The sequence below is a fragment of the Elaeis guineensis genome, chromosome 12, assembly GCF_000442705.2.
Source record: "Elaeis guineensis isolate ETL-2024a chromosome 12, EG11, whole genome shotgun sequence".
Lineage (NCBI taxonomy): Eukaryota > Viridiplantae > Streptophyta > Magnoliopsida > Arecales > Arecaceae > Elaeis > Elaeis guineensis.
In genome coordinates, this window is record NC_026004.2 from 6,925,215 (window position 1) to 6,938,331 (window position 13,117).

The following is a 13,117-nucleotide window of genomic DNA, read 5'->3' on the forward strand; positions in this document are numbered from 1 at the left end:
GCACGTCTCCTTTCTAGCAGAAGCAAAGAAAAAGAAACTATTTGACTTTCAGCAGCAAAGAACACAAAATCCATGTAGTAATGAACAAGTTAACCAGTGAATGTTTAATGGCCATCCATTCTAAACTCAATTTGCAGGATGAATAACAGGCAATAAGCAGTGTAAGCAGAAACCATTATGTAAAGCAGTCTCAGGAACAGTAGTGAAGGCAAAAGCAGTTCTGCCTCTCTTACTATTGTTTAGGATCCTGTCAGCTCACCTGACGACACCTAGCTGTCAGCTATATGATCATTAAATTGGCAAAATAGATCAGTGTAACAGCATGATAAGAAGGTAAATGCCAGCTTGCCTTTCAGGTTACTCTAATGGCTATGATCCTACATATAGGGTGGTTGAATGCAGCCATGTTCACCTGTAATTGACGAGTATCAAGGCACCATTTAGATCCTACAAAAGAACCAAATAGGTTACTAAAGGCGACCAGTGCTCAACTCTTACCACAAGGAAGTGGTACAAGAATGACAGGGAACCAATAAGAGGTCTTTCCCTCGAACAATATATATGTGTGTGGTGTGTGTGTGTGCATTGTTGGGGGTCGGGGGTGTAAAAAGAACCCTGAATCAAATGATTGTGCTGTCCATAAGTGGCAATATTCTGTTTCTGTGCTCGCCTGTCTAAAATAGCCCATCAGTTTGGAGCAGAAACTTAAAGTTTGAACGAATCAGCAAAGAGAAGCCGACAGAGCAGCAAGGGAACGTGCACGTGTTGAATGCCATACTGCTAAGGTAAAGAAATGAAAAAGGGGAAAAAAAGGAAATAGGTGCACCAAGACATGACAAGGCTTTGGTTTCCAGAAGCATCCTAAGACCCTATTTTTTCATAACTGATTAATCAGGCATGGAGCGATCAGGCATTTCACAGTTCAACAAGGAAAACAGAAATGAATATCAAATGATAAATCATAGAACAGTGGTTTGCCTTGTTCATGGCCTCACATACCGATAGAGATGCCAATCAACATGCCAATTGGGTGACAGAGTATGGAGCCTTTAACCGAACAACTGTGATCTGATCCTCAAACTTTCCTCGACCTCTTCCCAACATTGCTGCCGAAGATGAAAGCCACATGTAATAGAGTAATATTAAAGCCTCCTTTCCTTCCTAAAAGTAAACAAATACATACATATATTAAACAAATATATCAAAAACCAGGTGGTAGATAGTATACAAATGAAATTAAATTTATAACTGGAAGCTTAACTTCATGGAGAGAATTTTAGACATTTCATCATGATGGACTCTAGCAGACCTGGCTTCATGGTGCATTCATGCTCTTGTAACTAGCCAATATATTACGGAGCCTTGTTCTGCATCTTTTATGTTCAGCTAGATTGTTTTCCTCCTTACCCCCGCAACCGCCACATTTTTTCTGCTGACCAACTCTGGTAGACTGTAACATGGATCCTGGCTAGTTGAGCAGCATTGGTTTCATGTTTCTAAGAGCTTGCTGCTTCCATTGCATACACATGAAAGGGAAAAAAAGAAGGGGAGGCGGTGGTGGGGATAGCTTCTCAGTAATAGTCCATTCCAAATAATGTAACCACACTTTTTAAAAAAAAACTTAAATATCTATTTATGGTTAAGCCTCTATTAGTGCAGCAATGAATCATTTTACATTAAAAGAAGGAACATGAAGATTGATAAGTACAGCCCTTCCTTTCAAGCATCATTCAAGGAAGGATAGGAAACAGAGAAAGTAGAATAGGCATGAGCAAATGCATTTAGAAGAAAGCAGCGAGTATTTATCTGTTCTTTAGAGGTTCAACACCATATCTTGAACCAATCTACATTTTAAATCTATTTACAAGTACTCAAATGTGATTTGAAGATACAGCAGACATCCATGATGATATGATTCTAGTACACAAAGAGTTCAAAGATACAAACTAAGATGTAACTTTCTGTTGCAGTCAAAGGCTCATGGCTCAACACGTGAGATATTGTCTATTTTGACCAATGGTCCATAGCCCGAGAGTTGTATGGGCTGTTTTGGACCTCACGATTTTGCCCCTTCAAAGGCACCTCACGTAGGAAAGATGGTCCCTTCTTATGTAAACCAAATTCCTCCTTGACTCTAACCAATGTGGGACTAACAGATCTTTAACGGCTAAACAGCCTAACAGATCTCTAACGGCCTAATAGATCCCTAATGGCCTAACAAACTTTTTTTAAGATCTAAGCAAACTCTCTCTATATAAAGGGAGACGGTGCTCTCCAGGAGATAAGTCTGGACTCACAGAGATAAAATTCTGCTAAATTCCTCACTAAAAAAAATCAGAGTTCTCTCCCTTTTTTTCACTCAAACTCTCATTTCTTGCTTTCTACTTCCCCATTTTCACTATCTGCTCTCCAGGTTCCGGCTAACTTAAGCATTGGAGGATCCTAAATCGGAAGGCATCCTACGGTTCTGGAACTTCTTTTGCAGATTTCGTTCGCGGTTCAGATCGGCTGAACTTCAACTCTCCAGTTTGATTCATTACCGACCTCGCCTCCAGAGCCTTGCAGTAACTGATACTAGAAGGAGGGCATCACTCTCCATGGACTGTGGGGCTCCTTCCACCTAAACACCAACACAGACATGGTCTATAGAGTACAGAGATTTCTCCTTGACTGAGGAAGCTATGTTGTGGTGTAGAAAGAAAGGCATCATTAGTCCCACATTGGTTGAAGTCAAATGAAAATCTGGCTTATATAGGAAGGGACCATCCTTCTCACATAAAACGCCTTTTAAGAGGCAAAACCGTGAGGCTCAAAATGGCCCATATAGCCCCCGAACTATGAGCCGTAGGCCAAAGTGGACAATACCTCATGTGCCGAGCCATGAGCCCTTAATTGCAACACTTTCTTATGATCATCACATACTTGGAGGGCTTCTAAGTATATTCAATCTCAAACTGCGCACACATCTATTGCAATCACATCTCCATGCCCAAGAAGAAAGTAGGAAAAAAAACCCATTCATCATAGAAGTGGTAATATATTTCTATGTTCACAACCAAAGAAGAGTCTTTGAACAAATACTTTATTTAATAATATTAATAATTAAAAAAATATTGACTTCCTGACAGCTCTGGAGTTGGTAAACAGGGGAATATAATGAGTGGATTTTTTATATACCTGTTATATTGGGTATTCAAGTAAGACACAGATTCACAGAACATGCCAATGAGAATGGTGTCTGTGAAAGCTCCAGCCAGATCTTTTTCCCTTTTTCCCCTGGTGAGTAATTTGAAGAATCAGTATCAGTGCTACCTGTTAAAGAAAAGCCTTTTTAAGAAATCAAGAGAGCTCAAAAGAGGGCAAACATATTACAATGTGGAATAGCATTACAAGGGCAAGCAATTCTAGGGATCAATGGAAGATGTGAATTATAAACAAGAATACAATTCATTGACTGATGGATGCTATTAAGACCAAGAATAATTAAGTAAATATTGAATAAGAAAATCACTTTAAATTTTCATAAAGATATAAGAAACTAAGCAGGGGTTGAAAGAAGCTAATTATAGAACCAAAAAAACTGAAACTGATCAAAAGCAATTAAGCTCCCCCTTCTGACAGTCTTACTCCAATAAGTAAAAAGCCAGATTGACCAATACGCTCCCAATCCTTGTCCTCCATATGGGTCCTTGTCTGGCTCCTGAATGACTGTGTATCATTGGATTTGTGAAGTGAAGGTATCACATATACTACCTCAAGCTAATAGCATACTTAAGATTAATGCTAACTTATTGCTATAAAAGAAAGAAGAAGTTTTATGCTAACTCTAGAGATTCATGTTATACAAGACAGCTTTAGCACTACAGTGTCAGGATAAGCACACAGAAACATATAAACTATATCAGCATTTATATTGTAATTTGAGGTGTGAATAAACACACTAAACTATATAGCAATATCCCTCACATCATATCCACATAAAGTGCCTAACCGGCTCATAGATGCTATAGTCATGCACAAAATAAATGCTTGGTTGTTGTGTTTCTAGGCTTCAATGCATTCAAAACTCATCAAATCAGTTGGATTGGAGCAAAAGTCACTTCAGCTCTCCCACTCACAATGAAGAGAAAGCAGGTAAAATGGGAAGGGAAGGATGGAAGCCTTTGGCTTGATTCTGACGGGTACCAAGTGATACTAGCAGGTGCTGCTCAATATTGCTTGATATAGAGTGGTTACCCTCAGTTCAGACTGATTCACCAGGAGCAGGGTACCGAGTGGCAGTCCTTCACTAGTCCTGGTATGGTAATAGATTGGATCACACCAGCACCCAAAACCTCAATTATAAGTGTTCTATTAGCAATAAAAATTCATAAATGATGTTAAATGTGCATGTTTTATGTTTACAAAGCTCCATTTCACATATTTAGACAATTGTTGTACCAAAGACCACTTCCATCTTAAATATCAAATCTCTCATTGCATTTCTATCTTCTACTCTTCCACATATAAGTAAAGCATCTCCTCCAGAAAGAATTAATACGGTGATCTAATATCTCCCCTTTAAATTGCTCTCAATCTTTCCTTATCTTATTTGCAGTGTGTATGTCTTAAAACATTAATTATTTCTTATCCTGAAACTAATGTAATAATTAGTAGAGCCTGTCATATCCTTTTTCTTTATTCTTGGGTCCAGGCAGTATGGAGGATACCATACATAGGGTACTAGTACAGGGTGAGCCCTGACAAATGGTACTATTTGTTGTGGCAACTCCAACCGAACGTGTTGATACAGGAATATAACTCATTGTATTGGAACGAACTAAGACTTAAAACATTGATCACAATTCTATCCCTTCCATCGCTGTCTCATTACCGTTTCTAAAAAAATTCTGTCCATATAAAATTATACATCAGTTATGGATATAATTAATTCCATGAATTTTTATTCCTTTCCATTTGAACTATTGTCAGCATGGAGACATTTAGTATCTTTCTCTCCATCATCACCACTAGATTTTGTTTCCTTTTTTGGTCTAACAAGATAAATTTTGGATTACTATTTCTAAAAGTGAATAATGTATGATGAGTCATTCAATGATGAGGATAAAAATCATATTATTCATCTTAAGATTGATGCTTATCTAAAAATTATGAGATAAAATTTAGGATTCTAGTGCTCAGAGGATAAGCGGGTGAGTAATCCTTTATCTTTTGATGAAAATAAAAAGGAAGATGAAGAGAAAAAGATAAAGAGGACAGCAATTGAAAAAAATAAAGAAGATGAGGAGTAGATAACAAATAATAAAAGAACAGGGAATACGAGGAAAGAAACAATTTATCCATTTTGCTGCCTTTAAACAAATAGTTACAGTATTTGCACCTCGTTAAATAGATAGCCAAAACTTTTGGTCAAGTAGAGAGGAAAATAGACCAAAAGTCCTGTCCTTATATGATAGTATTTCTTATCATATTTGGTTGCTTGGCTAGGATAACTTAATAACATCACAATTCTACTACATTTGCATATCCTTACATGTACCGAAGTCTCATAGTATGGTATTTTCTGTTAACAATGTAATTTTTGCTTCTCCACTTATGGCTATTAATTTACACAATAACATTATTAGCATAATCTTCTAAAATTGCTTTCCCTTACTTGGATTATTTATGAAAAATAAGTCTTAAATTTTGACTTACTAGCTGATTTGGTTTCGAAAAGACTTTTTTTGCAGTGTAAATGTAAAGCTAAATTTTGGCATTTTTAAGCAATTACAACCAGAAAACCGGATACTTCATTTATTCATATAATGTCATACTTACATTTGAAATATTACAAGCAATGATTGTCTCGTTAACTGTGCAAAACTTAGAATATGGAATTCATTTACCACCACATCTTAGGTGTTTCCAATAGCATAAAGTGGGAATTGTGGAAATCGATGTCATAACATGGGGTGTTTTAGAGAAGAAAAAGAAGTGAACATGAGTTTGGAGAAATAGATGGTAGAAAATGAATCTCATGAGACAACATACTATAACCATAGCCATCAATACTCATTATTTAGGGCAGCCTTATGAATGCCAGGTAATCCTATTAGTGCTATCCATGATGTCCCTTCAAGTTTTTCCACATATTCTTCCACTACTTCCACTCAGGTCTTCTCCTCCTCTTCCAACAATTAGAAGAAAGATCTTTTTTCATAGAAAGACAAGGAATGCCCTAGCATTCATGAATATCAAGTTTGGATCCATTGCACAGTTTTACATAAGTTTTGTGATTGCTTGTCGACCTAGTTTCCACCCCCACCATGTTCAAGTAGGCTTAAGATTGACATCAAATGTATACCATGCATGCCAAAAGATTTTTTTTAATCCCTAAATCATGATAATTTTAGTAAATGGACATCAAGATATAACCTATAGGTCCCAAGATTGAAACCTAGCTCTAATAGAAATTAGAGGAGATGAAAGAATGAGATTACTGCCGGCATCATGAGATAGGGAATCACTCAAGCTTGCTTAGCTAGAATATGGATATGGATCTGAAGGGATTTTTTTGGTTTCCCATATGTCACATTCAATCTTAGAGCCCATCTCTTATAGAAGTGCTCCAACACTTGGATTCTGAAGCATGAAGTTGCAACAATCGTGTTCCATCCATTCTCCAACGGATAAGTTTGTTTGGACTTAGGTAATTTGTTGATTTGTTCCACTCATGTTTGCTGATGCTATATGGCCTGATCCTTTATTTGAAGTATATTAATGGCCTAAGTCTTCAGCACTAGCTAATTGGCTTTGTTCAGCCAAGCTTGTCCGCCTATCAATATTGCCATCCATGGATTAAGTACCATTTAACATGGTTGATTAAGGTTCATCGTCGCAGTACTGGACCCTATAATAGTACCAAACCCTGCATTGGTATCATCTTGTTACTATGTCGGTACATGCGATATGAGAGCCAATTCAATGTACCAACACTCAAAATGCCCACCATACTGGTACAATACAGTCGATATGCACATATACCAATCAGTATGGCAAACCATGCGATTGATATGGCATAGAATTTATCATGTGAATGCTTTGTCACAAATTGGAGCACGGTACAAATTGGATGTCAATGCTTAGCACACCTTGATGTATGCAACATTAGCATTGTACATACCATGCTAGTCCTAAGCTGCATTGGCACATAATAAATTAATCCATCCCATGTTGAGTATCAAATCTGTATGTGCCAAAATAGGAAAAGAATGGAATGTCCTTTTACAATTTCATTCTATGACATTCTCATTGTCTTTTCCTTTTGACCCATGATCTAGGATCAATCAGATCAATTCTTAATGTTACATGACCGTGTAGCAAGCAATATAACTTTCTCAATCTCATTTTTACAATACGGAACTCATACATATATAGCGAATATTTATGTATAGTTTCTACGAATCTCACACAAAAGAAGCTAAATATGGAAGCACTATCATTATATAGCCAGAAGCAGGAGAGAAGACATTCTAATTTGTCATCATTTTTATTTGTTCCTCATATTGCTTCACAATGAACAGGGAGCAATGCTTGATGAAATGGCAAATATGCATGGGCTAACAAGCACAATGGCACAGACTCGACTTTGTGCAAAAGAAATACAGATGATTAGGTGTGTCCCTAGTTTGTCCCTCCCAAGACCCTGCTTTGCTGAGACCATCAGTGGTAATGACTTTATTGTTTCCCAATACATGTCATAGCTTTTTGAAAGCATACAGAAAATCACAAAATTGGATTTCTTGGGAAAATTTTTCGGTGAAAGAGCTCTTATCTATCTTTGAATTAACATCCTGATGATCTTTTATGCACCATAGATCAAAAGAAAAGAAAAAAATCTTGCTTTATGCCCCATGTTTGGTTGTTTTTGCAAATACTTTCTTATATTGAAATAAATATGATATATATGAACCAAGATGTAATTAGGAATGTCAAGCATCTTGAACTAGTCAAAGACTTGAAATCTTCAACCTCACCTACGTTGGCTTTGAATTGATAAAATCCATATCTAGGCTAAGTCAAGCTAGATTTGTAAGCTTGAGGTCTAGTATTGGGACCTATACTAATCGCATGGTGCTATAGTCCAATATCGTATGGCATCATGCCATTCTATTCTGAACTTGTACCGACACAGCCAGAGCGGGCGAGGAAGGGGAGAGGGAGAAGGAAGAGATGGAGAGAGAGAGAGGGAGGGAGAAGGGGAGAGAGAGACCGAGAGAGGGGGAGATAGGGCTTTCTAGCCCCCATCTCCTCCACCTTTTCATGTGGCCAAAGGAGATGGGAGCTCGAAAGCCCCATCTCCCCCCCCCTCCCCCTCTCTCTTTTCTTCTTCCTGTCCCCCTCCCTCATCCAATTTCTCGAGCCGAGGTCGGTCTGCCCTTAGTATGGTCCAGTACAATCCTAACCGGGCGGTTTAGGATGGTACTCCCTTCCATGTTGAAGTCATTTTAGGCATGTCTATGTCAACTTTGTCGCAACTTAAGTGCAACATGAAGCCCAAATTATTACTTGCATAAGTGCACCAACTCAATTAAGATCCATGCCTAATTTTGGAACCTCTCTTTAAAAAATATTTGTGCACATGTAACTAATCCTCGTAATTCATTTATTTAACTTGTCAAGTTTGTTCTTTGCCTCCATCAAGCATTATGATGCTGCTTGTTTGGCCACTTGCTCATTTGAACCACCACGAATTGATTAGAATGTTTAGCCACTGGTTTGCCTGGCTAGTTGTTTATTGCTATCCTCTTACTAATCAATTTGTCTTGCACTTTGACTACAATACACCTACCAATGAGGGAAATGAAAGCTTGAAGCCTCACAATCCCTTCTCAAGTATAGAAATGGTTCTTTTTATCTCCTTTATTTTCTTGCTAGATTGGATCTGGTTCATTACTTGAGCCTTCAAAGCTATATATAGACTCAGCTTAAGCAGATCTCAGAATTTACTTTCAATTTGAGGCTAGATTGACAAAGGATGCATCTAGCTAGTTATGCTAGGTTCCTACATTTATTAAAAGAAAAATTCTTGAGAGCATTGATCCCCTTCATACACCTACATGCAGAATTTTAACTTCAAATGTAAAATTAATTAATCATAGTATTATACAGTAAATTTTCAAATAATTCTTTTTAACTTTCTCTTTTTTCACATGACACTGGTTAGCTGCTCATTCTTCCAAAATTTTGAGAAATATTAGGATGATAGCTGTGTATTTTCATTCAGCATCAAAATGCTTCTATATGTAGCATCCACCAACAAACACCAACTGTATATGCTAGCAATGATTGTCAGCTATATTCACATATCTTCCATCAAAATGTTTCTCCAAAAGCCACATATGACCCATAACAGTAAGTGGCCAAGAAGGTCATGATGAAAGAGAGCGTTGTTAGTACGTAACTGAGGGAAGTTAAGAATTTGGAAGAATCTTCAGCACAAGCAGCAACGTTTACGGATTAACTTTAAGAGGCCAAGTGAATCCTCCAATAAGCTACCTCGTGAAAACAAATCAGACCATCTAACTTCCAGAAGAAGATTAGGCAAGCACCTAGTTTGTCATCTCTTTCTTCTATACCGGCAATTCTTCACAGAACGGTTAAGAACAAAGAAAGAAGAGAAACGTGAAACCCGGAAGCTAGCAAGGAATTAGTTGCTAACTGCATCAAACATATGAATATATGTTATTTATTGGAGAAGACCTTTTAAAGGCAACCATATATCAAGGACAACAAGATATCGATTTCATGTCCCCTAAATGATGATATAATACATATGTACGTACATATGTATGTATATAACACCTCAAACTTATAAGAAACTATGCATATCACCATCATCCAAACACCTCCCAGAGGGACCAGAATAGCGATACACATCTCTAAGTTTTGCATAAATGATCATTTGCTCAGATCGGAACTGGAAGAGGTTGTCATACAGATTATAGCAACTTGAATAAGTAATGCATGCAAAGGAAGGAAATCGGTACATCATACAAGTGCACGCCAAAGTAAGACTACAAAGCAACATAAGCATTAAATTAAAGTTTAAACATTACATTAAGGTAACAAGGTCTCTCCTGCATGTCTTTTTCCCATAGTAAGATAAATGAATATAATGTGATAACAAGATGACCATAGTTTGAAGAGTTTCCTTTATTAACACCTTACATGCAATAGGAAGACACCTGAGCCCAGTAACTACATTGCAGGTCCTTCTACAAATACTTTTTATCATCCATGAAATGGACTTCAACACACGCACATCCTCTTGCTTTATACATAAGCCAGAAGTATAAGAGAAAGCAGATAAATGAATCAGATTTATTGAGCCTAAAACTTGTCAAGAAACAAATCATGAAAGGTTGCAAAAAAGGCAAGCAAAAAAATAGTAATCAGAATATTTAAGGATGGGAAATGCATACCTATGCAGAAGCATCCTGTGCTTGAGATGGTCCAGCAACATTTGCTGGAGACCTGCAATCAATAAAAGTTTTGTTGGATTTTAACATTTCAATACATATGTGATTTATAAAAAACAACAGAATGATAAATATCTGTTAGTCTTTTAACCAGATAGAAATTGGAAATCTTAAGTTGTGCCCTTTCCAAGCTGTTTTGGCTGCTGATGATTTCTAGCAAGAGAATGTGAAAGAAGAGGAGATATTTGATTTGGAAATGAAAATACAAAGACTCTGATATGTACAGCATCAGCAGCTCCATGAAGCCCTGAAACATAAAACTACCGGAAGGACCAAATTAACTAATTAAGCCCTAACCAATCTACCAGTCTTGCAGGGTTATTGAGTCCATGAATCTTATATAGAAACATGAAGCAACTATGAAGAACCAAAATTCAAAATCAAGTGACCAAGGATTCACCTAATCCAATCTATGGCAATCTAATACTGCTCAAAATACCATCTCCAATGTTACACCGGCAATATAATATCATGAACATGACTATCGAACTATATCACTAAAAGGTAGAGAAATTACATTGACACTATCAACTCCATTTTCCCCCTAAAGCAAAAGGTTTCAAATCATTGGTCACGGGACGTAAAGAAGCAGCAGCAGTCAATCTTAAGTATTATATGGTCTGGCAGAACAAAGCATGACCAGTATAGTAAACTTAAGTGAGATGTTAAACCATCACATCATAATGAACATCTGTGCTCTTCTATATTGTATTTAGGAAAATTGTGCAATAACTTGAGCAATCAATCCATCCATTACTAGTATAGGGGAAAGTATGGCGAGCTGCTTACCTAGCTTCTCCTCCTGGGTATAAAACAGGAGTCATAAAGACTGATGGCTCATATAGATGGCTAAATAGTTCTTTCTGAGTGAAAGGCTGGAGCGCGCCATTTTCCAAATCAAACATCCCCACTTCCTCAAACCTGCACATCGCATGATAATTGTAGTGAAGGTCTGTAAAATAGATGAAATTTTTCTTGCATCCAGGAAATTCCTCCTCTAAGATCGGCAAAGCCTGATCGTGGGTCAAGAGCAACGCCATCTTCCCCAAATCCTTGGTCTCCACCCACGTTCCCGTCTCATTATCCAGCTTATAAACTTCAATTTTGACCGTCCTGCAGATGTGCTCCCCATGCTCTATCAAAGCAGTGCACCGGAGCCGAGCGACAAACAGGAGGTCACCGTCGACTTCCACAAGATAATTCGGGAAGCCACTGCGCCCAGAGGCAGAGGCAGAGATAATAGTTCTCGGGACGGGGCTCGCGAGGTCGCAGACCACGACGGTGGGATCGGCGGTGGCAGCGTAAAAGCGGCCGTTGTAGTGGACGAGATCGGAGTAGATGCCATAAGGGTCATTGATGACGGTCCATTTGGCATCGCCAAGGCGGCAAAACGTGAGTTTGCCGGTCGCACCATTGATCGCCATAATGGTGCAGTGGTGGGATCAACGACGGGGTCGGCAGACAGGACGGCCTTCAAGAGGGAGCGGCCGCGGAGGCACTGGGGAGGGTAGAGCCTTTCCATTCCGATGGAGGGAGGAACGGGAAGGGGGATCTGGGAGTGGGCGAAGGGGTGGACGAGGTGCATGTGGAGGCGGCGGTCGACGGTGACGAGCCAGCCGCGGGAGGCGCCGCAGATCCAGCGGTGGAAGAGCTCGGGAACGTGGAGACGGAGGGGGCGGCGGTTGGCGAGGGGGAGGAAGACGAGGTGGCCGTCCTCGGCGTGGTGGGGCTGGTCGAAGGGGAGCATCCAGGGGCGCTCGAGGGGGGGCCGGGCGGCGCGGCGGGCGGTGGCCCAGGGCTTGCAGACGGCGGTGAAGCGGAGGTAGTCGGAGAGGAGGGGGAGGCGGGAGGCGATCTGGGCGAGGAGATCCTTCGGGAGCTCCGACCAGTCGCGGGAGAAGGCGTCCATGGCGGCGGCGCTGGAAGGTGTGGGAAGGAGGGGGTGTGAGAGCGATGTTAAAAGGGGGCTGGTGTGGAATGGTGTGACACGAGCGGGCAGGCGTCGCGGTAGGGCGTCACAAAGTGGCGGGCGGAGGGAAGGGGATGCATGCAACAGCGTGGCAGCGTGGGAGGGCGGTGAGCCTTTTAACGAAAAGTAACGGCGATGGGGGAAGACGACAAGGCCCGAGTAACAGGTGGAGTCGTGGGCGCGTCGCTGGGCCTGGTGGCGCACGAGGGGAGACTCGTGTGATTTAAATTCAAATTTCCTATTTTATATAGCAATCCGATATTATTTTGAGATGTGTGTTAATTTGTAGTTTAGCAATCCGAAATTATCCGATATCCGTTCTTAATGTCAGAAATCCAAAATTATCTTCAAATAATAATTTTAAATTAAAATTTAATGATAAAAATATTTCTCAATCTAACAAAAAAAATTAATATATCAATGTACCATTAATATATTATACAATATTATGTATAATATTATATTATATTATGTTGATATTATATATTATATTTATTATATATATTATGTTATATTATTAATTATATTATTGTATTCAATGATAATTTTAAATTATAATAAAAATATATTATTTTATTTTATATTGATATAATAAAATTATTTAATATATCACTCCAATTTGCCC

At 39.0% G+C, this 13,117-nt stretch overlaps 2 protein-coding genes across 2 annotated transcripts in view; both read right to left on the reverse strand.

Annotated features, from left to right (window-relative positions):
• Positions 1-3,681, reverse strand: part of LOC140852803 (allantoinase-like) — an 8,294-nt gene extending 4,613 nt beyond the window's left edge. The window contains exons 1-5 of the mRNA XM_073246366.1: positions 3,620-3,681; positions 3,373-3,464; positions 3,215-3,312; positions 2,545-2,620; positions 1,082-1,161 (exon numbers count right to left, since the gene is read on the reverse strand). Coding sequence (XP_073102467.1) covers positions 1,082-1,161; positions 2,545-2,620; positions 3,215-3,312; positions 3,373-3,464; positions 3,620-3,681 — 408 coding nt within the window. The remainder of the gene's footprint in view (positions 1-1,081; positions 1,162-2,544; positions 2,621-3,214; positions 3,313-3,372; positions 3,465-3,619) is intronic.
• LOC105036862 (F-box protein At2g26160) lies at positions 163-12,578 on the reverse strand. Its single transcript, XM_073246312.1, is given in 6 exon segments — positions 163-447; positions 1,000-1,507; positions 3,178-3,276; positions 10,467-10,518; positions 11,313-11,958; positions 11,961-12,578. Coding segments are annotated over 3 exon segments (1,170 nt in total). The 5' UTR covers positions 12,433-12,578; the 3' UTR covers positions 163-447; positions 1,000-1,507; positions 3,178-3,276.
• Between the last annotated feature and the right edge of the window lie 539 nt (positions 12,579-13,117).